The 27,970-nt window shown below is 44.5% G+C and overlaps 1 protein-coding gene across 1 annotated transcript in view; it reads right to left on the reverse strand.

The window, feature by feature from the left end:
* Positions 1-27,970, reverse strand: part of LOC139265749 (connector enhancer of kinase suppressor of ras 2) — a 1,063,014-nt gene that overhangs the window by 927,777 nt on the left and 107,267 nt on the right. Inside the window, exon 2 of the mRNA XM_070883099.1 lies at positions 25,710-25,873. Coding sequence (XP_070739200.1) covers positions 25,710-25,873 — 164 coding nt within the window. The remainder of the gene's footprint in view (positions 1-25,709; positions 25,874-27,970) is intronic.

Below are 27,970 nucleotides of genomic sequence, written 5' to 3' on the forward strand. Positions count from 1 at the left end.
CTGCAGAACCTGGAGGAGGTTCTTAATCGACTCAACTACGCGGGGCTCAGGTTAAAACGCTCGAAGTGCATTTTCCTGGCGCCTGAAGTGGAGTTCTTCATAAGGAGGATTGTGGCAGATGGCATCAGGTCCACCAATGTGAAGACAGAGGCAATCGAGAACGCACCGAAGCCACAGAACTTGACAGAGCTGCGGTCATTTCTGGGACTCTTGAACTACTTTGGTAACTTCTTACCGGGTCTCAGCACACTGTTAGAACCACTGCATGTCTTACTACGAAAAGGTGGTGAATGTGTTTGGGGCAAAAGCAAAGAAAATGCCTTTGTAAAAGCGAGAAAATTGTTATGATCAAACAAATTGCTTGTGTTGTATGATCCATGTAAGCGTCTGGTACTAGCATGTGATGAGTTGTCATATGGCGTTGGGTGCGTATTGCAACAAGCTAATGATTTCGGGAAACTGCAACCGGTTGCTTAAGCATCCAGGAGTCTGTCTAAGGCTGAGAGAGCCTACAGCATGATTGAGAAAGAAGTGTTAGCATGTGTCTATGGGGTAAAGAAAATGCATCAATACCTGTTTGGGCTAAAATTCGAATTGGAAACTGACCATAAGCCACTTAAATCCCTGTTTTCCGAGAGTAAAGGGATAAATACAAATGCACGGCCCACATCCAGACATGGGCGCTCATGTTGTCCGCATACAACTACGCCATCCGCCACAGGCCAGGCACAGAAAACCGCATCGATGCTCTCAGTAGGTTGCCATTGCCCACCACGGGGGTGAAAATGGCGCAGCCCGCAGATCTAGCCATGGTTATGGAAGCATTTGAGAGTGAGCAATCACCCGTCACTGCCCGGCAGATCAAAACCTGGACAAGCCAGGACCCCTTATTATCTCTAGTCAAAAACTGTGTGCTTCACGCGAGCTGGTCCAGTGTCCCAGTGGAAATGCAAGAAGAGATAAAGCTGTTCCAGTGGCGCAAAGATGAAATGTCTATACAAGTAGACTGCCTTCTGTGGGGTAATCGAGTAGTGGTCCCCAAGAAGGGCAGAGACACCTTCATCAATGACCTCCACAGTACCCACCCAGGCATCGTAATGATGAAAGCGATAGCCAGATCCCACGTGTGGTGGCCCGGTATCGATGCGGACTTAAGTGTTCTGTGTTCACAGATGTAATACATGCTCGCAATGTACCCAGGGAGGCTCCGCTAAGTTTATGATCTTGGCCCTCCAAACTGTGGTCTAGGGCACACGTCGACTATGCAGGACCGTTCTTGGGTAAAATGTTCCTTGTGATTGCAGACGCATACTCCAAGTGGATTGAATATGAGTTAATGTCGGCTAGCACGTCCGTTGCCACGACTGAAAGCCTGCGGGCCATGTTTGCCATTCACGGCTTACCCGACGTCCTGGTGAGCGACAACGGGCCATGTTTTACCAGTGCTGAGTTCAAAGAATTCATGACCCGTAACAGGATTAAACATGTCACATCTGCCCCATTTAAACCAGCATCCAATGGTCAGGCAGAGAGAGCAGTGCAAACCATCAAGCAAGGCTTGAAGAGGGTAACTGAAGGCTCACTGCAGACTCGCCTATACCGAGTCCTGCTTAGCTACCACACGAGACCACACTCACTCACTGGGATCCTACCTGCTGAACTGCTCATGAAAAGAGCACTTAAGACAAGGCTCTCATTAGTTCACCCTGATCTACATGAACAGGTAGAGAGCAGGCGGCTTCAATAAAGTGCATACCATGATAGCGCAAATGTGTTAAGCGCGATTGTAATCAATGATCCTGTTTTTGTATTAAATTATGGACAAGGTTCCAAGTGGCTTCCCAGCACTGTTGTGGCCAAAGAGGAGAGCAGGGTGTTTTGGGTCAAACTTTCAAATGGACTCATTCACCGGAAACACTTGGACCAAATCAAATTCAGATTCACGGACTATCCTGAGCAACCCACCTTGGACCCTACCTTTTTTGATCCCCCAACATACACACCAGTGGCAACTGGCACCATGGTTGACCACGAAGCCGAACCCATCATCCACAGCAGCCCAGCAGGGCCCAACACACCAGGCAGCCTAGCAAGGCCAGCTGCACAGCAGCCCAGCGAGAACCCAACAAATGATGCAACAACACCAGCTTTCACACCGAGAAGATCAACTAGGCCCAGATCGACTCACATTGTAAATAGTTACACTATTGACTTTGGCCGGGGGCGGGGGCGGGGGGGGATGTGTTGCTATATATGTAAACTTGTATTTACTCGGTACAGCCACCAGAGGGCTCATCCCTGGGAGTCCCAAGGGATCCCATAATCCCTTGGGAGCACAGGTATTTAAGGAGGCTTCACAGGTTGGAGACCTGCAATAAAAGACTACGGTCACACTTTACTTTGAGCTTACAGTGTTCAGTCTGACTCTTTCTCCATACATAACAAACTTATGTTTAGATTTATGTTTGAAACTCCCTATTCATCATAGGCAAGATTTATAAAAGTAGTATATAGAAATTGCTAGGAAGTTGCACCATTAACATGATACATTAATGTCATACGTCATTGTTAATGAATTAAAAGAAACAGCAATTTGAGGCACAGAGATACGCCATGAGTTATGAATCTCTGCAAGTAGCTGGACAACTTGCACCACTCCAGTGTTAGCCTCACCAAAGACAATGAAAGTTTGTTCTCCCCATGAGGCTCCCCTTACTTAATGGCAATTATGGATTTAAGACAGTATTATGAATTATTTCTGCTGCAGCCATTTAGGGTTGGTAAACAATGTCCTGGGGGACCCTGGTAATGACATGATTTATGATTATAATATGACACTCGTCTCTTGGAGGTCCATTAAGAGACCAGTGGAGTCTCACTCCAGCAGGTAATGAATTGTCCCTAGAGGTTTTTTGTTTCTTTTTATCAGTCTTGGCAGTCTTTTAGTGCCACAATTACCATCCAGAGTCCTATCGGGTAATAATATTCAGTACTGAAGCTGTTTCAACACTCAGGAGCAGGTCACATTCAAATGCAAATTAGATAGGCTTATTTCAGAAAATAAAATTTTAGGATACAGTATATGAGTAATTTAAAACATGACATGTGTTAAGTGTAGCATGCTTGAGGCCATGGTTCTATACTTCATTGGCGAAGAATGTTTTTACATTTCACACACCTACTCTGCCACTCACTCATTAACTTCTCATGGATCAATACAGCAATTCCCAAACATAACTGGGTTACAATTTCCTCTTCTTCTGCTTGTCCTTTTTGATGTTTTTCTTGCTTTTTCTTTCTGTCACTTTTTTCTCTCTCTTAAGCTATTCTCTAAGGCCCCAATTTTGGCCATGACTTGCTCCAATTTTTTTTGGAGTAAGTTGGTTTTTCTGGTATAAGTTAAAAAACGCAATTTTCCCCAATAAACTTGCGGCAGAGTAAGTCAGTTAGGTTTGATTTTTTTTACTTGAGTTTTTTTTTCAAAACGGGGCGTTCCCAGCCACTTACACCAGTTTTGGCCATTTATGCCACTTTGGCCAGCTGAAACTTACTCCAAATCGACTTAGGTCAGCGTATGTGGATAGCTCTGAAAAACATTGTGGGCAGGTAAGAATTCCCCGCAGATTAGTACATTTAAAGCACCACAGTTCCGAGCTTCTCACCATTTATTCTGATCTATCTTTCTTGGGTCCCAGCCAGAGGAAACAACTTTTCAACATCTATTTAATCAACTTAGTTTATAGTTTTTTAACTCATTACTTGATCTAGTTTAAGTTATAGATAGATTATATGAAATATTTAAATATGTAACATGAACCACTACAAGTATTGAAGTCAAAAAACAGAACCTCCTTCCCCTCTCTGCACCGAATTCCCACTTACCAAATTCCCAACTTTTGCACTCCATTTCTGACAACTCTGAGCAACCCTGAATAAATACTGCAGGATATTCTCCACTCACCAGGCAAACATCGGGGCATCCCTTCATCCAGGGATAGGGGCTGCGAGCATCGGGTCCTGCTCACAATCTGCAGGACACGCTGGGAGGGCAAGGAGCACGGGCACAGACTCCACTGCGCATGCGCGCAGCTGCCGGCAGTGTTTTCTGCGCTGGGCTGTTGCTCCGGCCTCCACTGCACTATGTACGCCACGCTGGGACACCAGAGACTCGGCAGAGCGGGCAGGATGGGGACACTTTTTTTTGGCGGCGTTTCCAGCGCGCAAAGTCGGCACATTTAGGGTAAGTGCGCCGAGAAAAGGGGTTGGGGAAAATTGGGCCCACTATTCCCTTTTCTGTCTCTATATTTCATTTGACTCTAATTCACCTTATTTCTTTTTCTGCCTTTTGTTCTCTGTCCTTTTCTTTCATTGATCAGGGAGATAGAGCATTAGATGCAACGTTCCTTCTTTGAGTACCTTTCACATGCAGTTCCATCACCTGAAGACTATGGGGGAAAAATTGACCCTTTTTATGATGCCCATTAATGCCTCCAGGGGGCAAAGCACTTTTCGTCCAGGGTGGGGTGGGGTGGGGGGGGGGGGGCACGGGGGGATGTCACCACCGGCTCTCGGGACATTGCCGGGGAGTTTGCGGAGGCGCTGTCATGGCAGTGCCGCACAACCGGCAATGACATAATTTGCAGCGAGCTCTTAGCACCTCATGCCGACCCCTTTTTGCCCCGCGGGGGATAGTGCTCTGTGCCCCGCAAGCTGATGCGAGCAGGTGTCAGCTCCAGCTTCGTAGGTCACGAAGCTGGCCGACATCCGCACGTGGGGCAGAAGTTAAAGGGGAGGTCGCCAGCGCCTCGCGCCGCCATCTTGCTCTTTTTGCCGACTCTCGGGTCGGCTCTTTTGATGCCCCCCTAGTGTGGTCTGAGCCACCATCGTGCAGCCTGGCACTCCGTTTTGGGTGCTGGGCTGCAGCCCCGGTTCAATGCTGTCCTGGTGGTCCAATGGAGGTCATCAGAGGCCTTGTAGATTGCGCAGCGGCCCTCCCCTTTCAGCGAAGGGGAGGGGCATTGAAACGCGTTAGCGCTACGTAGAGCATCCGCATTCATGTCGCACTCCTGATCGTGTCCGTTAACGTCGCTGGTCCTCCCCCTACAGGAAGTGGAGCACGCGAGATTGGGCTCCACTTTTTTGAGGGACAGTATTCCAAATTCAGCGGTTAGGGCAGGACATCCATGCCGGGGCGCAGGAAGTACGGCCCCGAGCAGGTTATCGCTCCCAATTGGGGCGCAGGACAATTTCACCCTCTATTTTTCTAGAGTACCACACATATCAAAAATAATTCTTTTGAAGTATGCAATTTGACTTCCATCACCAGGTCAACTTGGTAAAGCTTGTCCAGATGATGTATTCTGAAGAAATCAGGTGACTTTTTATGCTAATATCAACATCTGAAGCTATACTTGAAACCACATAACAAGCTGGAGCCTGAGATGGAAACAGAGTTGGGAATGGGAAGGTATGGATCATCAGGGCCAACTGAAAGAAACCCACATTAGTTTCCCATCTCTATTCTTGTAACACGGCTAGGAGTGTAGTGATTGATCGATCAATTGGAACTGTAAGAGCAATAACTTGGGATTGGGTGCAGTAACACATCTGAGTCATTGCCGGAGATACTACTCTCTTACCATCCCTATGTCAAGGTCAAGGTCTGCTCCCCAGGTAATTTTCAGAGCCCCAAGATATGGCTCTAAAACAAGGTCCAATATTTAATTATTTTTTTCCCCTCTGACTTATTCTTACCCATTAAATGAGTAGCTGATGGCTTTCAAGAAAGAAAGCTAAAGGTTTCTTCTGCAGTAAAGGTCTCTTTTGCATGAAGTCCCAGTTTTTTCATGTGTGCCATTTTAATGAAATTCTTCCTTCTTCAACAGGTCTGACAGGCACAATTACATCCTTGGATGCCATAAAGAAAAGATTCAAAGGAGACAAGGCACAGGGCGAAATATTACTTGGCCAGGGTGAAACACAGGATTTAAATGTTTCAGTGTTTCATTGTTGTTATGTAACAAAGACTTTAACATCTATCAATTTCCAACGTGCAGTTAGAAGAACAGCAAAAAAAACATCTTAAATGTTATTTGATACAGCCAATAATGAGTGCCGCTTCATGTTTTAAAGGGAATCACAAATCTTATTTACCACGATCTATTCCAATAGGTTTGGTTTTCGTCTTTACAATACATTTTCTCTTCCACCAGGTAGGTTGTCCCAATTGCCCTGCGCCCTGATTGGGGGCGGTAACCTTCTGGGGCTGGGGCTGGGGCTATTAGCACCCGACGCGGAAGTCCCACCGCTGCCGCGGAATTGCCCTTACTGCCCCTCAAAGGAAGCGGAGAACAATCTCCAGCATTCCACTTCCTTTGGGGAAGGTAACTGGGGTGCTACTGGGGCACTGAAGGAAGCACTAGGTGGATGTTCCACATAGCGTTGGCGCACATCCAACTCTCCTCCCCTTCGATTAAAGGGGAGGGCCGCTGCACACTCAAAGGCCTCTGATGGCCTCCACTAGGCCACCAGGGCAGCGTGTGACTGGACCACGTTAGGGCTGCCTTTATGGAGCTGACCCGAGAATCGGCCGACAAAAAAATATGGCGGCCCGGAGCGCTCGCGCCCTCCTTTAAGCACTGCCCCGAGAGCGGAGCTGGTGATGGCATCTGCTCCTACCAGCCTTGCGGCCCGTGGGGCAATTTCCCCTGCGGGGCATTAACGGATCGGCATAGGGTGGTGAGGGTCACCGCACATGGTGATGATGTCATCGTTGGTTGCGCGGCGACCCGGAGCGCTAACCTTGGGGCGTGCCGCGGCTGTGGTAGCACCTCCACAAACTCCTGGACAATTTCCTGGGAGACGGTAGCACCCCCATCACCCGGGAGCTAACGGGGCTATTAAAAGGGGCAATTTTGCCCCCAAAGTCTCCATCGTTCAGCAATACAGATAGGAAGATCCTAGGTTTGACCCTTGGTCTTTACTGATCTCAGTTGGGATAGTAAAGGAGGGCAGTACAACTGCTGCAGAAACATGAAGTCAGGGAATGGTAAAATTGGTCAGGGTTTCTGTTCTGAATAGCTGCTCAACAACCCTTATTAGAAATGACAGTTTATGAATACTGGGCAAGAATCCCAATGTACTTTACAATAAATGAACAACTACTGAAGTGTAGTCAATGTTGTAATATAGGAAAAACAGCAGCCAGTGCCCACAAACAGCAATGTGATATTGATCAAAAAACCTGGTTAATTTTAGGTGTTGGTGGAGGGATAAATATTGGCCAGGACACTGGGGAAAACTCCCATGCTCTTCTTCTAACTAATGCAATGATATCTTTTACATGCATCTGAGAAAGCAAACGGGGCCTCAATTTAACTTCTCATCAAAAATACAGCTCCTCTGACTGTTCAGTACTGCACTGGGAGTGTCTACCTAAATTTTGTACTTAGGCTCCTGGAGGGGGACTTAAACCCACAACCTTCTGACTCAGAAGTGAGAGTGCTACCACTGAGCTATGGCTGACACAGGTGAGGGTGTCAGTGCTGTGTAGGAGAGGTGGGAGAGGAGAATGTTGGGAAAAAAAGGAAAAATAAAATGTTTGTTGTTTGTAGTTGCAATTCCCTGAACAGAGAGGCAATGCGCTTTCAAGCCTGGAAAGACAGAAATTTCAAAGGGCCAAGCAAATAGAAAACTGAGACTAGAAATGTTTTTTCTGCAATATAAAGTACTTGATATTTTAAGAAATAGATCAGAGAAATCATTCTAATACGCTTAAAATCCATCTCATTGACTCAGCACCAAACAAAATTCTAACGACCATTGTATTTAACACTGGATGTCCAATAGTAGCAGTGTGTTACATGTTGGATAACAGGTGACCGACAGTTAAAAGCAGCAATTCAAGCAAATGGTTGAATTTTATGAATGTCAGCAGAGCCATGACTAAATTATTGTTTTAAACTCAATGCCAGACATTCATCATTCATTGAACTATGTAGTCAATTGCTTATGCTCCTGTTAGTGACTTATATTCTTGTTAATAATATTTCTACTTGCTTTTACGCTCAAGATAAAGGATATTGATGATGGAGATTTCAGGTACTCAGGTGTCAATGTCAAACAGTCCCTAGTCAGTTACAGCACAGGCAGATACAGAGTAAAGCTTCTTTTACTCTCCTTCAATAATTAGCCCCAGCCCGACTCAAGAGCAGCCCCCACTATGGCAATTAATTCCTGAGTGGCAATGCCAATTAATGCCAAGTTAGGCAGATTGATGCTGCAAGCCCAAACATTCCTAAAGGAGTCTTTCATCCCATGTCTCTGGCCCAGATTTGAACTCAGAAGAAAAAGTGCATCACCCAGTTCTCTCGTCTGCACATTCAGGGTAGAAGAGGTAATGTGATGCAGAGGAAAGGATAAATAAAAATGATAATAGAATGGAAGCTGAACGAGTATGACTGACACTATAATAATAGCTCTGTGTCTGTCTTCTGGTCAAGGATAGGAATATTAACAGCTCCCCTCAGTATATTAGACATGAATATAACACATATTGATTCAAAGGACCTAAACTAAGTAAAACACCGTCTCTATAGGATGAAAATTATTGTCACCGATGTTATTGTAAGAACACTCAAATGCACAAACCAAATTCTTCTTTCTAGTATTTTAACAGAAGTCAGAGCGAATTTGTAGGGTAGGTAGGGAAAGACAACCCTCTAGTTGAAAATTACAAACGGACATTATCTTAGAAATTCAACCGAGCCAGTTAAAAAACCTTAAGAATCACCAATTGCCATAATTTAGGTGGTTCCAAAGTCATTGCACTGTATTTACGCCTAATTAACCCATCACCATCGGTGCACAAACACCATTGGGACTGCTGCAGATCGAGAAGGCAACTCACCATCACCTTCTCAGGGCAATGAGGGATAGGCAATGAAAGCGTGCCCACATCCGGAGAACACATAATCATATAAAGATATATTTTCCTATCTTTGCTACAATAAACAAATTTACTTCTTTAACAAAATGAATGGAATAGATAAATTGAACCCTGATATGTTCAAGGTTGCCATGAACTCTAGAGCCAGTAGAAACAGCTCAGGCTTAGAAGGGTGAAGGTGCACTCCAATTTAGAGTGAACGACTTTACACAGTGGGTGACGAGTGCATTGAATGAACTGTCCGGAGCGAGGACTGGATGGATATTTACTAGTTTGAGGTCAGTCAGTCTTCTCTGCCTCTAGATTTTCCTATGGAATATTGGTCGTGAAATTCCGTTTTGTCCTTCCCGCGGGCATTTTAGAGAAAAAATACAGACCTACCTTAAGCTGCTGTCCACGTTCGACTTTCCGATGCTGAGGCCTCTCCTGACTGCGATTAGCAGCGCATGCACGTCGGGACATGCGCAGGCCTGGAGCTGGAGTCACATGGCTCTGGGCAGTCAATCAGGTAAAGTATCATAGTAATAGGAGTACCGTAAGGTCCTAAACTCCTATTACATTGATTGAGAAACAGCCCCAAACACCCAAAACACTAATAAAAAATAGAAAATATACACTACATTCATTTAAATTAAAGTTATTAATGTCTTCAAAATATATATATTTTCCCGATTTTTTAAAACTTTTTTTTAATAAACTTACCATTGTGGGGAGGGTTTTTTATGATAAAATATGTTTTCATAACTTTATTTTTACATATTTTTTAAAACACTTGCGCCTGTAATAGTAGGCTATGTGCCTGCTTTTTCAGGCGCAAGATTTTTAAGGACATTTGTATGCGTAAATATCGGAAATTTGCACTTACAAATGTCCTCGCGCCCGATCTGCGGATGATCTGTCAAGCCAGAAACAGATCGGAAAAGCCGGTTTTCAGCACATGCGCATTGTGCACCGAAAACTGGCTTTTCCAATGCTTTCCCGTAAAATTTCGTACGGACGGGGGAACGTTGGAATTTCAGGGCCAATTGTGTCTGCATGACAAGCAAACTGTAATCTCACACGGTTACCTGTATATACCTACATGTTCAGCACGAATTCACAGAACTTCAATACATGTTTCTCACAGTGGAACCAAAGTTGACGGCACAAAAAAAATTAAATCATAAACAATTATGGCCAAGAAATTGCTCAACATGTTTACACAACATTCCTTTGTCCACCGTTTTAACAAAGACATTAACCAATTTAAAACAAACAAGTTGATGCCTGAGTTAAAATAGTATTTGTAGGAATACTATCATATCCCCAGTAGCTTTATTAACTTCACAGTATCTTTCTTTGCAGCACACACACACACACACACAGACACACACATACATAGAAACATTCCAATTTCATTGTGCTATCTCATGTAATCATCAGCATAGGCTAGCTTTGAATATCTGCATCTTTATCACATTCATCTCTGTGTTTCTGTGACAGTACACAAGATAATATTTGAATTCACATGCTGCAAACAGTAAAAATCTAGGGAAAAATTTAACTACAACATTGTTCCAAAATGGTACAATAAATTTAGAGAATGCTACATTGGAAAATAAAAGTTGCTTCAATGTTTTCAGCACACAACAACTGGAGCCCTCTGTAACTGTCATATTTACCAAAGCTTGCCATTCTACTATCACTTTAGTATCATTGCAAGTTTCAGGTATGCATGATGCAAAAGGCAATATGATTCAAAAGTCAGATCCCAATCAACCTCCGTCATGCACAGAAGATGAGAGGTGTGGGGCCACATCTAGTAGTTAGTTTCACACCATTTGGGCTTCATACTGAATGTGTTATCGGGCTCAATTTTCCCCAATGGCGTTTTTTAGCGTATTGCCAGAGTTCCACCTGTTTTTCTTGGCCCCAACTACTCCAAAAAAAAGTAGCAAGTTTCCCTGTTCTATTTTTTTTAATTGGCACCGTGCAACCTGCCCTGTAGCCTCGGGGGGTGGAGCCTAATGTTTGCGGCAAAAAAACGATGCTGCCCCTTCTGCGCATGGGCTGGAAAAAAAGGATGTTTTTGACGTGATTGCTATGGGCACACATGCCTAGTACAGCTCCCGGTCTGCATTCGGCCATTTTTGAAGAGTCAGCTGTGTGTGAGAACTTTAATTCTCATTGAAAAAATTGGAGCTGCAATACAAGATCCAACGTGGCGCACGGACCAAGAATTTCTTACAGGATGAGGTGGAGGCACTAGTTACTGTGATCGAAGGCAGATGGCACGAGTTGGACACCAGCAGAGGTCACTAAAAGCTCCAACAAAAGAAATGAAGAAACATTGGAACCAACTTGCAGAAGATTACTGTGCAATGGTGACCACCCCGAGGTCATGAGGCCAGTGTAAAAAGTGGCAGGACCTTGGTCAAGTAGTTAGTGGAAGTAATATTTTCATTTATTTAATGGAATTGCAATTGTAAATGTGACCAGCTGTATATGTCCCACCCAGCAGAAAGACACCCTCTCTAAAAAGTTATATTTTCATCTTTGCAGAGGAAAGTGGCACACAACAAACGAGAAAGAACTCGAACAGGAGGAGGCCCGGCAAATCTGCAGCCACTGACTCCCTTGGAAGAGAGGGTTGCTGCTTTAATAGGTTCGGCATGGAGAAAAGAAACCACCACTGCACAAGCTGGGCCCACACTCGAGGAAGAGGGTAAGTCCTGCAAATTCCACAGTCTGGCTTTGCTAAATGTTAAGTACTGCGCGGGCTAGCCATGCTTCGGATCATGGGGATGTCTCCATCAGCTACGCTTCAGTTGATGCAATGTGCTATCATTCATCGTGGGCCTTCAAATCAGCCTGTTGCCTGCGCTGTGTGAGCCTACTCATGCCACCCACCCTGCCCCCTCCTCTGCTGCTAACCATTTGTCTGTTCTGTTATATTTTGCAGAACTTGAGGCCAACCCTGACGAGGCAGAAGAAGATTTAGACACGGAAGAGTCTGAAGAGGAGAACATCTTCCAATCCCACCTTCCAGAACAAGAGCATGGGGGGGGGGGGGGGGGGTGGGGGGAGGGGGAGGGCAAGGGAAGGGGATGGATGAAGCCCCCAATCATACTCACTCCCCCTCATCCCGCTAGTAGTAAGGACTACATCTAACTCCTTTTTGAATATATTTAGTGAATTGGCCTCAACAACTTTCTGTGGTAGAGAATTCCACAGGTTCACCACTCTCTGGGTGAAGAAGTTTCTCCTCATTTCGGTCCTAAATGGCTTATCCCTTATCCTTAGACTGTGACCCCTGGTTCTGGACTTCCTCAACATTGGGAACATTCTTCCTGCATCTAACCTGTCTAAACCCGGCAGAATTTTAAACGTTTCGATGAGATGCCCTCTCATTCTTCTGAACTCCAGTGAAAACAACCACAGTTGATCCAGTCTTTTTTGATATGTCAGTCCCACCATCCTGGGAATCAGTCTGGTGAACCTTCGCTGCACTCCCTCAATACTAAGAGTGTCCTTCCTCAAGTTAGGAGACCAAAACTGTACACAATACTCCAGGTGTGGCCTCACCAAGGCCCTGTACAACTGTAGTAACACCTCCCTGCCCCTGTACTCGAATCCCTCGCCATGTAGACCAACATGCCATTTGTTTTCTTAACCACTGCTGTACCTGCATGCCAACCTTCAATGACTGATGTACCATGACACCCAGGTCTCGTTGCATCTCCCCTTTTCCGAATCTGACACCATTCAGATAATAATCTGTCTCTCTGTTTTTACCACCAAAGTGGATAACCTCACATTTATCCACATTATACTTCATCTGCCATGCATTTGCCCACTTACCTAACCTATCCAAGTCACTCTGCAGCCTCATAGCATCCTCCTCGCAGCTCACACTGCCACCCAACTTAGTGTCATCCGCAAATTTGAAGATACTACATTTAATCCCCTCGACTAAATCATTAATGTACAATGTAAACAGCTGGGGCCCCAGTACAGAACCTTGCGGTACCCCACTAGTCACTGCCTGCCATTCTGAAAAGTACCCATTTACTCCTACTCTTTGCTTCCTGTCTGGCAACCAGTTCTCAATCCACATCAGCACACTACCCCCAATCCCATGTGCTTTAACTTTGCACATTAATCTCTTGTGTGGGACCTTGTCAAAAGCTTTCTGAAAGTCCAAATACACCACATCAACTGGTTCTCCCTTGTCCACTCTACTGGAAACATCCTCAAAAAATTCCAGAAGATTTGTCAAGCATGATTTTCCTTTCACAAATCCATGCTGACTTGGACCTATCATGTCACCTCTTTCCAAATGCGCTGCTATGACATCCTTAATAATTGATTCCATCATTTTACCCACTACCGATATCAGGCTGACCGGTCTATAATTCACTGTTTTCTCTCTCCCTTGTTTTTAAAAAATGGGGTTACATTGGCTACCCTCCACTCCAGAGGAACTGATCCAGAGTCAATGGAATGTTGGAAAATGACTGTCAATGCATCCGCTATATCCAAGACCACCTCCTTATGTACTCTGGGATGCAGATCATCAGGCCCTGGGGATTTATCAGCCTTCAATCCCATCAATTTCCCCAACACAATTTCCCGACTAATAAGGATTTCCCTCAGTTCCTCTTTCTTACTCGACCCTCTGACCCCTTTTATATCTGGAAGGTTGTTTGAGTCCTCCTTAGTGAATACCGAACCAAAGTGATTGTTCAATTGGTCTGCCATTTTTTTGTTCCCCATTATGACTTCCCCTGATTCTGACTGCAGGGGGCCTTTTCTCTTTACATACCTAGAGAAGCTTTTGCAGTCCGTTTTAATGTCCCCTGCAAGCTTCCTCTCATACTTTATTTTCCCTGCCCTAATCAAACCCTTTGTCCTCCTCTGCTGAGTTCTAAATTTCTCCCAGTCCCCGGGTTCGCTGCTATTTCTGGCCAATTTGTATGCCACTTCCTTCGCTTTAATATTATCCCGATTTCCCTTGAAAGCCACGGTTGAGCCATCTTCCCTTTTTTATTTTTACACCAGCAGGGAAGTACAATTGTTGTAGTTCATCCATGCAGTCTCTAAATGTTTGCCATTGCCCATCCATTGTCAACCCTTTAAGTATCATTCGCCAATCTATCCTAGACAATTCACACCTTATACCTTCAAAGTTACCCTTCTTTAAGTTCTGGACCATGGTCTCTGAATTAACTGTTTCATTCTCCATCCTAATCTAGAATTCCACCATATTATGGTCACTCTTCCCCAAGGGGCCTCGCACAACGAGATTGCTAATTAATCCTCTCTCATTACACAACACCCAGTCTAAGATGGCCTCCCCCCTAGTTGGTTCCTCGACATATTGGTCGAGAAAACCATCCCTTATGCACTCCAGGAAATCCTCCTCCACCGTATTGCTTCCAGTTTGGTTAGCCCAATCTATATGCATATTAAAATCACCCATGATAACTGCTGTACCTTTATTGCATGCACCCCTAATATCCTGTTTGATGCCCTCCCCAACATCCCTATTACTGTTTGGAGGTCTGTACACAACTCCCACTAACGTTTTTTGCTCTTTGGTATTCTGCAGCTCTACCCATATAGATTCCACATCATCCAAGCTAATGTCCTTCCTAACTATTGCATTAATCTCCTCCTTAACCAGCAATGCTACCCCACCTCCTTTTCCTTTTATTCTATCCTTCCTGAATGTTGAATACCCTTGGATGTTGAGTTCCCAGCCCTGATCATCCTGGAGCCACGTCTCTGTAATCCCAATCACATCATATTTGTTAACATCTATTTGCACAGTTAATTCATCCACCTTATTACGGATACTCCTTGCACTAAGACACAAAGCCTTCAGGCTTGTTTTTTTAACACCCATTGTCCTTTTAGAATTATGCTGTAGTGTGGCCCTTTTTGTTTCTTGCCTTTGTTTACTCGGCCTTCCACTATTGCTTTTTACCTTTCTACAGGGAGAAGGCATAAAAGAAGTAGAAAGAAACAGAAAGGTGACGTCACCGCCAAGAGGGTAAGTGATTGGCTGGTGATTGGTGAGTAGTTTTTCTTTTTTCTCTTCTATAACAGTGAGTAAACTTTAGCATTGTTGTTGCTTATCTAAGGGTAAAGTCATGGCAGGACAGCTCGGTCACGTGTTATGCTCCTCCTGTACCATGTGGGAAATCAGGGACGACTCCAGTGTTCCTGACGACTACGTGCGCGGGAAGTGTATCCGCCTCCAGCTCCTGATGGACCGCGTTGCGGAGTTGGAGCTGAGGGTGGATTCACTCTGGAGCATCCACGATGCTGAGAATGATGTGAGTAGCACATGTAGCGAGTTGGTCGTACCGCAGGTAAAGGGTCCACGGCCAGATAGGGAATGGAAGACCAGCAGGAAGAGTAGTGCAAGGAAGGTAGTGCAGGGCTCCCCTATGGTCATCCCCCTGCAAAATAGATGCACTGCTTTGAGTACTGTTGAGGGGGATGACTCATCAGGGGAGGGCAGCAGCAGCCAAGTTCATGGCACTGTGGCTGGTTCTGTTGCACAGGAGGGCAGGAAAAAGATTGGCAGAGCGATAGTGATAGGGGATTCAATTGTAATGGGAATAGATAGGCGTTTCTGCGGCCACAACCGAGACTCCAGGATAGTATGTTGCCTCCCTGGTGCAAGGGTCAAGGATGTCTCGGAGCGGGTGCAGGATATTCAAAAAAGGGAGGGAGAACAGCCAGTTGTCGTGGTGCACATTGGTACCAACGACATAGGTAAAAAAAGGGATGAGGTCCTACGAAAAGAATTTAAGGAGCTCGGAGCTAAATTAAAAAGTAGGACGTCAAAAGTAGTAATCTCGGGATTGTTACCAGTTCCACCTGCTAGTCAGAGTAGGAATCGCAGGATAGCGCAGATGAATACGTGGTTTGAGCAGTGGTGCAGCAGGGAGGGATTCAAATTCCTGGGGCATTGGAACCGGTTCTGGGGGAGGTGGGACCAGTACAAACCAGACGGTCTGCACCTGGGCAGGACCGGAACCAATGTCTTAGGGGGAGTGTTTGCTAGTGCTGTTGGGGAGGAGTTAAACTAATATGGCAGGGGGATGGGAACCAATGCAGGGAGACAGAGGGAAACAAAAAGGAGACAAAAGCAAAAGACAGAAAGGAGATGAGGAAAAGTGGAGGGCAGAGAAACCCAAGGCAAAGAACAAAAAGGGCCACTGTACAGCAAAATTCTAAAAGGACAAAGGGTGTTAAAAAAACAAGCCTGAAGGCTTTGTGTCTTAATGCAAGGAGTATCCGTAATAAAGTGGATGAATTAACTGTGCAAATAGATGTTAAAAAATATGATGTGATTGGGATTACAGAGACGTGGCTCCAGGATGATCAGGGCTGGGAACTCAACATCCAAGGGTATTCAACATTCAGGAAGGATAAAATATAAGGAAAAGGAGGTGGGGTAGCATTGCTAGTTAAGGAGGAGATTAATGCAATAGTTAGGAAGAACATTAGCTTGGATGATGTGGAATCTATATGGGTAGAGCTGCAGAACACCAAAGGGCAAAAAATGTTAGTGGGAGTTGTGTACAGACCTCCAAACAGTAGTAGTGATGTTGGGGAGGGCATCAAACAGGAAATTAGGAGTGCATGCAATAAGGCTGCAGCAGTTATAATGGTTGACTTTAATATGCACATAGATTGGGCTAACCAAACTGGAAGCAATATGGTGGAGGAGGATTTCCTGGAGTGCATAAGGGATGGTTTTCTCGACCAATATGTCGAGGAACCAACTAGGGGGGAGGCCATCTTAGACTGGGTGTTGTGTAATGAGAGAGGATTAATTAGCAATCTCGTTGTGCGAGGCCCCTTGGGGAAGAGTGACCATAATATGGTGGAATTCTGCATTAGGATGGAGAATGAAACAGTTAATTCAGAGACCATGGTCCAGAACTTAAAGAAGGGTAACTTTGAAGGTATGAGGCATGAATTGGCTCGGATAGATTGGCGAATGATACTTAAGGGGTTGACTGTGGATGGGCAATGGCAGACATTTAGAGACCGCATGGATGAACTACAACAATTGTACATTTCTGTCTGGCGTAAAAATAAAAAAGGGAAGGTGGCTCAACCGTGGCTATCAAGGGAAATCAGGGATAGTATTAAAGCCAAGGAAGTGGCATACAAATTGGCCAGAAATAGCAGCGAACCCGGGGACTGGGAGAAATTTAGAACTCAGCAGAGGAGGACAAAGGGTTTGATTAGGGCAGGGAAAATGGAGTATGAGAAGAAGCTTGCAGGGAACATTAAGATGGATTGCAAAAGTTTCTATAGATATGTAGAGAGAAAAAGGTTAGTAAAGACAAACGTAGGTCCCCTGCAGTCAGAATCAGGGGAAGTCATAACGGGGAACAAAGAAATGGCGGACCAATTGAACAATTACTTTGGTTCGGTATTCACGAAGGAGGACACAAACAACCTTCCGGATATAAAAGGGGTCAGAGGGTCTAGTAAGGAGGAGAAACTGAGGGAAATCCTTATTAGTCTGGAAATTGTGTTGGGGAAATTGATGGGATTGAAGGCCGATAAATCCCCAGGGCCTGATGGTCTGCATCCCAGAGTACATAAGGAGGTGGCCTTGGAAATAGCGGATGCATTGACAATCATTTTCCAACATTCCATTGACTCTGGATCAGTTCCTATGGAGTGGAGGGTAGCCAATGTAACCCCATTTTTTAAAAAAGGAGGGAGAGAGAAAACAGGGAATTATAGACCGGTCAGCCTGACATCGGTTGTGGGTAAAATGATGGAATCAATTATTAAGGATGTCATAGCAGCGCATTTGGAAAGAGGTGACATGATAGGTCCAAGTCAGCATGGATTTGTGAAAGGGAAATCATGCTTGACAAATCTTCTGGAATTTTTTGAGGATGTTTCCAGTAGAGTGGACAAGGGAGAACCAGTTGATGTGGTATATTTGGACTTTCAGAAGGCTTTCGACAAGGTCCCACACAAGAGATTAATGTGCAAAGTTAAAGCACATGGGATTGGGGGTAGTGTGCTGACATGGATTAAGAACTGGTTGTCAGACAGGAAGCAAAGAGTAGGAGTAAATGGGGACTTTTCAGAATGGCAGGCAGTGACTAGTGGGGCACCACAAGGTTCTGTGCTGGAGCCCCAGCTGTTTACACTGTACATTAATGATTTAGACGAGGGGATTAAATGTAGTATCTCCAAATTTGCGGATGACACTAAGTTGGGTGGCAGTGTGAGCTGCGAGGAGGATGCTATGAGGCTGCAGAGCGACTTGGATAGGTTAGGTGAGTGGGCAAATGCATGGCAGATGAAGTATAATGTGGATAAATGTGAGGTTATCCACTTTGGTGGTAAAAACAGAGAGACAGACTATTATCTGAATGATGACAGATTAGGAAAAGGGGAGGTGCAACGAGACCTGGGTGTCATGGTACATCAGTCATTGAAGGTTGGCATGCAGGTACAGTAGCCGGTTAAGAAAGCAAATGGCATGTTGGCCTTCATAGCGAGGGGATTTGAGTACAGGGGCAGGGAGGTGTTGCTACAGTTGTACAGGGCCTTGGTGAGGCCACACCTGGAGTATTGTGTACAGTTTTGGTCTCCTAACCGGAGGAAGGACATTCTTGCTCTTGAGGGAGTGCAGCGAAGGTTCACCAGACTGATTCCCGGGATGGCGGGACTGACCTATCAAGAAAGACTGGATCAACTGGGCTTGTATTCACTGGAGTTCAGAAGAATGAGAGGGGACCTCATAGAAACATTTAAAATTCTGATGGGTTTAGACAGGTTAGATGCAGGAAGAATGTTCCCAATGTTGGGGAAGTCCAGAACCAGGGGTCACAGTCTAAGGATAAGGGATAAGCCATTTAGGACCGTGATGAGGAGAAACTTCTTCACCCAAAGAGTGGTGAACCTGTGGAATTCTCTACCACAGAAAGTTGTTGAGGCCAATTCACTAAATATATTCAAAAAGGAGTTAGATGAAGTCCTTACTACTAGGGGGATCAAGGGGTATGGCGAGAAATCAGGAATGGGGTACTGAAGTTGCATGTTCAGCCATGAACTCATTGAATGGCGGTGCAGGCTAGAAGGGCCGAATGGCCTACTCCTGTACCTATTTTCTATGTTTCTATGTTTCTATGTTTACCATCTATTTCTGACTCCATATTACTTCGCCCTATTTCGCTGCATCAGTTCCCATCCCCCTGTCATATTAGTTTAAACACTCCAGAACTGCATTAGCAAATGTTACCCCTAGGACATCAGTTCCAGTCCTGCCCAAGTGCAGACCGTCCCTTTTGTACAGGTCCCACTTCCCCCAGAACTGGTTCCAATGTCCCAAGAATTTGAATCCCTCCCTCTTGCACCACTGCTCAAGCCACGTATTTATTCTGACTATCCTGCTATCTCTACTCTGATTAGCACATGGCACTGGTAGCAATCCAGAGATTACTACCTTTGAGGTCCTACTTTTTAATTTAACTCCTCGCTCTCTAAATTCAGCTTGTAGGACCTCTTCCCGCTTCTTACGTATATCGTTGGTACCTACATGTACCACGATAACTGGCTATTCACCCCCCCTCTCCAGAATGCTCTGCAGCCGCTCCGAGACATCATTGACCCTTGCACCAGGGAGGCAACATACCATCCTGGAGTCTCAGTTGCGGCCGCAGAAACTCCTATCTATTCCCCTTACAATAGAGTCCCCTATCACGATAGCTCTCCCACTCTTTTTCCTGCCCTTCTGTGCAGCAGAACTTAAAACTTTAAAGTTTCATGCAAGAATATTTTTATTAAAGTACAAACAAATGTTTGTTAAACTTTTGAATAAAATATATTTTAAGTTATAATGGAATAATTTCCATTATTTGTTCCATTATTAACACAACCTTTTGAAGTCACCAAGAATCATTTCCATCATTTTTCCATTAACACAACACAACATTACGGAACAGGATCAAACAGTAAACATGGTACATGTGGAATATTTGCCGCTGAGCCTTCAGGCAGCAAAGCGTTCACGGATGAGCTGCTGGCGCAAGGCTTGAGCAATCATTAAAGGGGCATGATGGCCCATCCTCCTCCGCCGTCATGCTCCGGGGTCAGGTAGTTGCATGGTTTCCTCGTCCCTGTCCTCATCATCTGTATCTTCCTCATCATTATCAGCCACTCTCACCTCAGGTGGGTCTTCTACTACCAGCTGCTGCTGCCTCATGATGGCTGTTATGCAGCATGCAGCGCACAACAGAGAACTGACCGACAATCTCAGGGGAGTATAGCAAGTCACCTCCGGAATGGTCCAGGCATCGGAAACCCTGTTTCAAGATGCCAATGGTCCTCTCTATTATGCTGCGCGTCGCAATGTGCGACATGTTGTATTCCCGGTCAGCTTCCGTCCGGGTTACGCGTAGGGGCGTCATGAGCCAGGTGTCGAGGCCGTATCCTTTGTCTCCAAGTAGCCAGCTCTGCCCTTCTGGCTGCTGCTGAAACATGGCAGATATAACGCTCTCGCGTAGGATGAACGCATCATGGGTGCTCCCAGGGTATCTTGCATCAACTGACATGATGCAATGCATGTTGTCACACACGAGCTGCACATTAATGGAGTGGAAGCCTTTTCTATTCCTGTACATCTCGGAATACTCCAAAGGTGCTCGCAAGGCGATGTGGGTACAATCAATGCAGCATTGGGAAGCCAGCAATCCTGGAGAAGCCCACAGCCCTGTCATGCATTGCCTGGCTGCTCATGGGGAACTTTATGTCGTCATTCCTCCGGGCACATCGTGCAGCAGTCACCTGCCGAATGCAGATATATATTGCATGTTGAGAAATGGCGCACACATCCCCAGCTGTGGCCTGGAATGATCCAGATACATAGAATGAAAGTGCAGCTGTAACTTTCATTTCAACTTACAAAGCAGTCCCCCTGACGCATCTAGGTTGCAGGTCTACTTTGACCAACTCAGAGACCTCAGTTACAACTTCTTTGCAGAAACACAGCCTTCTGACACAGCCTGTATCACTCAGGTGCAAGTATGAACACCTGTCTCGAAATACCCAACATGGGTAAGGCCTCCTGCCATCATCCTACATGCTCTGAGATTTCTCATGCAATGATGTTGAATCAATTGTCTCCTCCACAGCACCATCATGCAGAAGGCTTGCACAACGTATGGCATCATCAGTATTGCCCCCATGATTAAATTGTACCTTTGCAAGAAGCTCAAAACCGAAGGCAGGACAAGATTCTTTGTTCTCTGTCCCCAAGGTCAACGCCCTAGTATGGAACACACTCAGGTCTGAGAAGGCACAATGATCGGGAAACACGCCCCTGCCTCGGGCTTCATTTGATGCGTGTTTTAGGCTTCTCATGCCTTCAGTTCGGCTTCCATCGCGCCCCACCCTGGGCTTCTTTTGAAGCTGAGCCCTAAGCCCCTTTGCCCGGGCGAGAGACTGATTCTGCCGGCCGACACTCGAGCCCGGTTTGGAGATGTTTGGTGGCAGCGTGTCAGTTTTCAAAATTTGAAAACTTAAGGGATTCCATTAAACTTCCATTTCCTGCGTTTTAAGTTTGAAAAAATTAAGCTTGATGATGCATATTTAATGAGTTCTTGACTCCCTTCAAAACTTTGCATAAAAACAATGGCGTCTTTCTGTGCCAATTTTTTAATGTGTGCTGCTTTTTCTTAAGTGCCCAGAAGGTTTCTCGGGAATGGTCGCACACGCCATCCTAGAAGAAATTTAAATTGGCCAAACTTCCATAATTGTGAAAAACTGGCGCTGACATCAGGTTACGCCACCAATGACGCAAAAAAAAACTAACCTAAAAATATCGTAACTAACTGAGTTACGCTGGCGCATAAAGATTGGGGAAACTTGGATTTTTGAATTTAGGCCAATAAAAGCGGCGCACACCAAAAAAACGTTGCAAATCACTGGGGAAAATTGAGCCCATAATCCCACACTAAATGTCAAGCCACATTTCTTAAGTGCCCAAGTGCTTCACAGACCTACTGGGAACTTATTAAACTTGATCTGGAACCTTTTCAATGTTTGGTGAGAGGAGTGACTCTCCTGTCCATTGTCTCCTCAAATGAAATATTAACCACCCAAGAGCAGAGCTCTCTGGATGTGTGTTCAACAGCTCAAAACTGACAAGTGCTCTGCAAGCATATGCAACAGCCTATAACAGATGCGTAGGAGTCTGCAAGGAGAATGTCCCATCTTCTCAGATTTCAGTGACATTATAAAGTCCTCTGTCATGCTAATCAATATTTTTCATATCTTGAGTTCTGTAATTTGTTTTAATCACAGAAACCAGATCATTTATTTTTAAATTATTTTCCTTCAAAGTTATCTATTTATAACAAGTGTAGATGACAACCAGCAATGCACTTTCTGTTAGAAAAGTTTAACTGAGAATAACATTTAGAAAATTATCTTTTTACCCCAAAAATGAAATATTATGCTTATTTTATGTTAAAATATGTGTTGCCTGCCTCTGGCTAGTTAATACAGATCTGAGTTTTGTAATTATTTTAGATTATCATACATATATTAGAGTTTGAGACGTGAATTCTGCCGCTATCTCATCTTGTCTGACCTCCAGCAGATCTGCACTGCAGTAATTCAATGAATAGGAGCAATTGGGCATCAGTTGCTTCGATAATCACTGCCGTGTCAAGAGTCGAATGTTTACTGGCTGAAGCTATCTAGTGACTGCAGGATCTGCTTAATATAGAGCTACAGTCATGCATAATGACTGGTTGTAATGACAAAAGGTACATAAACTATGAGATTGGTGTGAGTAAATTATGATTTAAGAACATAAGAAATAGGAGCAGGAGTAGGCCATTTGGCTCCTCGAGCCAGCTCCGCCATTCAATAAGCTCATGGCTGATCTGATCATGGATTCAGTTCCACTTCCCTGCCTGCTCCCCATAACCCTTTATTCCCTTATCATTCAAAAATCTGTCCATCTCCGCTTTAAATATATTCAATGACCCAGCCTCCACAGCTCTCTGGGGCAGAGAATTCCATAGATTTACAACCCTCTGGAGAAGAAATTTCTCCTTATCTCAGTTTTAAATGGGCGGCCCCTTATTCTGAAACTATGTCCCCTAGTTTTAGTCTCCCCTATGAGTAGAAATATCCTCTCTGCATCCACCTTGTCGAGCTCCCTCATTACCTTATATGTTTCAATAAGATCACCTCTTATTCTTCTGAACTCCAGTGTGTATAGGCCCAACCTACTCAACCTATTCTTATAAGTCAACCCCCTCATCTCCGGAATCAACCGAGTGAACCTTCTCTGAACAGCATCCAATGCAAGTATATCCTTCCTTAAATACGGAGACCAAAACTGTGTGCAGTACTCCAGGTGTGGCCTCACTAATACCCTGTACAGTTGTAGCAGCACTTCTCTGCTTTTATACTCTATCCCCCTTGCAATAAAGGCCAACATTCCATTTGCCTTCCTGATTACTTGCTGTACCTGCATACTAACTTTTTGTGTTTCATTCACAAGGACCCCCAGATCTCTCTGTACTGCAGCACTTTGCAATTTTTCTCCATTTAAATTATAATTTGTTTTTCTATTATTGCTGCCAAAGTGGATAACCTCACATTTTCCCACATTACACTCCATCTGCCAAATTTTAGCCTGTTCACTTTGCCTGTCTATATCCTTTACAGATTTTTTGTGTCCTCCTCACAATTTGCTTTCCCACCCATCTTTGTATCATCAGCAAACTTGGCTACATTACACTCGGTCCCTTCATCCAAGTCATTAATATAGATTGTAAATAGTTGAGGACCCAGCACCAATCCCTGCGGCACCCCACTAGTCACTGTTTGCCAACTGGAAAATGACCCATTTATCCCGACTCTCTGTTTTCTGTTAGTTAACCAATCCTCTATCCATGCTAATATATTACCCCCAATCCCGTGAGCATTTATCTTGTGCAGTAACCTCTTATGTGGCAGCTTATCGAATGCCTTCTGGAAATCCAAATATACTACATCCACTGGTTCCCCCTTATTCACCCTGCTCAGTACATCCTCAAAGAACTACAGCAAATTTGTCAAACATGTGACCTTCTCTGGTTACCAGAAGCTTAAATTAAAAAATTGCTTTCCTCTCCTGATGAATACTGATCCTCACTTAATTATGTCATTATTTCCTATTAGAATCAATTTAACAAAATTTTAATTAGTGTGACCAAAAAACTGCATTTATATAATGCGTAACCATATCTTCATAAACATGCTCTGGATACAGTGCATTACTTTGAAGTGCAGTCACCAATATGGAGGTGAACTAATTTTGCTCAGCTACATCCCACATACAGCAAAGAAATGAATGCCCAGTTAAATGTGGGATATTGCTGAGGGAACAACGTTGGCCAAGACAAAATCTTCAATGGAGACGATGACCCTGATTTTAACTGCCCCAGTCTGGCGGAAGCCAGGCGGGGGGCCAGTTAAAGTAAGGCAAATTACAAAGAATCATAGAATGGTGACAGCACAAAGGGAAGCCATTCGGCCCGTCAAGCCCGGACCCACTCTGATCCCGCTGCCTTCCCGCCATGTCCCAATAGTAACCAGCTCTTTTGAGCAGGACACCCACAAGAAGATAGAAGAGTCCTACTTTAAATATGCAGATCGAGTCTGATGTAGCGTCGGGATCTGATTTGAAATTTTAGTTGAAGGCCTGAGCAGGGTGGGGATAGTATTGGCTGCTCCTTCAGACACACCTGTCAGGAGCTGAATTGTGGGTCAGAAGAGGCCCAGCTGGTAAGTTTAAAAGTATTATTTTAGGTTTCCTTGTGGGCGAGGGGCAGGAGTGCTTCTCTAAGCCTTACTAGGAAGCCTTGGGCCCGCCTTATGTCAGGCTACCCCCTTCCAGATCTTTGACGGATCCTTCCCCCCCCACCTCCCGATTCCAGTCAAGAGACTACACCCTCCCAATCCCCGCCCAGAGACTTCTCCCCTCCCGATCGCTGCCCAGCAACTTCACCGCTCCCAATCCCTGCTGAGATACTTCTTCCCCCTCCCGATCCTGCCAAGAGACTTTTCCTACCCACTGAATGCCAGGGATCGTTCACATGGGTCCCCAGCTGCGGCCTTCCATCAGATGCCCACTCCCGCCCACTGGTCAGTTAGTCAACCTGGCCGGGTGTCAGGCTGGGCACTGTACAGATTTATTCAAATGATACCCTCTGGTTAAGATCGGCAGGGCCTCCACATCCTCAGCCTTGCCAGGGTCGTTGCCCGCTATTGGGATCCCCTGCACCCCAGTGAAAAATCGAGACCAAAATATCACCAGTGAAGTTTCTGATGACATATGGTATACCTCTCATGTACCTTTCTTCAGTTAGCTATCAGCTGTGGCTCAGTGATAGCATTCTCGCCTCTGTGTCAGAAGGTTGTGGGATCTCTTGGATGACACTCCCAGGAAATTGGAAACTGGCGAGTTCATTGCCAGTGATTTTCGGATATGTAATGGCAGCAAGTATCAGCACACAGTCGAAAAATGACCATTAATCAATTGTGTATTTTTGACGTTAAACCAAGAAATAATATACCATAATGAATGGCAACGAGAAAAGTAATAAAACACCAGTTAATCCTATTTTAAGCAACCAATTGAACACCATGTCCAAATACCCACTGCAATATTCTCTGGTGATGTTCAATATCAGGGACAGGCAAAACAAAAGATGGAGCTTGAACTTACCAATGCACAGAGCAGATCAACTGCTTCCAAGATGAGTTCCTGATGGCCAATGCGTGTGACACCTAACTCCTCAAGCTCCTGATGTGTAATGTGCAAAAGCTGTTCTCCATTGATCTTTTCCCTCTCAAAGTTTTTTATATATTGCTGGAGACAATCATCGAGCCCTGCACACAACATAGAAACAAAAAGAGCATGAGTACTGCACTGATCATCATAGAACCATAAAATCATACAATACAGGAGGCGGTCGTTTGGCTCATCATGCCTGTGTCGGCTCTCTGAAAGAGCTATCCAATTAGTCCCATGAACCTTTCCCTTTCCCCATAACCATGCATTTTTTTCCTTTTTAAGTATATATCCAATTCCTTTTTGAAAGTTACTACAGAATCTGCCTTTACCATCTTTTTAGGTGATGCAGTCCAGATCCGAACAGATTATTATTAAGGTATAAAATGAATTTGGATTCATTCACAGAACCTGCAGATCAGATTTCAATTATTACAACCTAATCCTAGCCCACTATATTGCTCTGAAAATATACACTGTGCAGTGTAGTATGAATAAGGCTACTCGTCTCATGTTACTTGGTGGCGCGGTTAACTGTCGAGTTAGATATTGGCATGTAAATTTATTAGCAATGCAGCATTTCCAAATGTAGGTCTGTCCAGAATGTACATATTCCTAAACCTGTCAGTCATATAAAACAATTGCTTTGCATTGACTCTTAAGTACGCACGTGCGATAATTTATTTCTGTTGGCATGGCAGAACATAGCTGAACTCTTTGCTTTCTAGCAACAGTAACATATATATTTTCAAATTATTATTAATGAATCCTGCAAAACTAAATGTTGAGGGATGTTCACAAGCAGATTTGGGAGGTGCTAATTAACACGCATCCTTGTTTCTTTGCAGCCAAGTCCTGTTCCCACAGGGCAATGACAGATGCTGGTTATAATCAGATACCTTGGCAGGAAACTATAAATGCAACAGTATGAACAGTTTACTTTTTATATCAATGTGAAGAAACTGTTTCAAGCACAATATGTTACTGTGCTTATTTTGAAATAGCACTGGCAGAGGCCTGCACATCTTTTGGGGGAACCACTGCTGATTACAGACATCTGAGGCGTGACCAGATGCAAGAGCTTCTAATTTTATTCTAGCAGTTAACTATTGCACGGTTAAGTGACTTAATCCCTTTATAGCCATTACCATTGAGGGATCACCACCTTAATTATCTGTAGCCTCCCATTTACCTACCCAGTTGAATTCTAAGTGGAGTGCTTGTCAAGGGTAAATCTTATCAAGAACCACTGACTGAGAGTGGACATGTGGAAACAAGAACGCAGGATGGCAAAGATATGTACTGTGATTCCTAAAATATATTTCAGATGTCAATATTGTTGAAATCAATAGCAATACAAGCACTTATGCAGAAGTTGATCTCCCAAGGTATGGTCACAGAATGTTAGAGGACAGTTAGTTGGATGCATTGGTGATCATTTTCCAACAGTCTATCGATTCTGGATCAGTTTCTATGGACTGGAGGGTGGCTAACATAACACCACTTTTTAAAAAAGGAGGGAGAGAGAAAACATGGAATTATAGACTGGTTAGCCTGACATCAGTAGTGTGGAAAATGTTGGAATCAATTGTTAAAGATGAAATAGCAGCACATTTGGAAAGCAGTGACAGGATTGATCAAGTCAGTATGGATTTATGAGAGGGAAATCATCACTTGACAAATCTTCTAGAATTATTTTGAGGATGTAACCAGTAGAGTGGACGAGAGAGAACCAGTGGATGTGGTGTATCTGGACTTTCAAAAGGCTTTTGACAGGGTCCCACACAAGAGATTGGTATGCAAAATTAAAGCACATGGTATTGGGGGTAATGTACTGACGTGGATAGAGAACTGCTTGGCAGACAGGAAGCAGAGAGTCGGGATAAACGGGACCTTTTCAGAATGGCAGGCAGTGACTAGTGGGGTGCCGCAGGGTTCAGTGCTGGGACCCCAGCTATTTACACTATACATCAATGATTTAGATGAAGGAATTGAGTGTAATATCTTCAAGTTTGCAGATGACACTAAGTTGGGTGGCGGTGTGAACGGTGAGGAGGATGCTAAGAGACTGCAGGGTGACTTGGACATGTTAAGTGAGTGGGCAAATGCATGGCAGATGCAGTATAATGTGGATAAATGTGAGGTTATCCACTTTGGTGGCAAAAACACGAAGGCAGAATATTATCTGAACGGTG

This window comes from Pristiophorus japonicus, chromosome 6 (genome assembly GCF_044704955.1).
Source record: "Pristiophorus japonicus isolate sPriJap1 chromosome 6, sPriJap1.hap1, whole genome shotgun sequence".
Classification (NCBI taxonomy): domain Eukaryota; kingdom Metazoa; phylum Chordata; class Chondrichthyes; family Pristiophoridae; genus Pristiophorus; species Pristiophorus japonicus.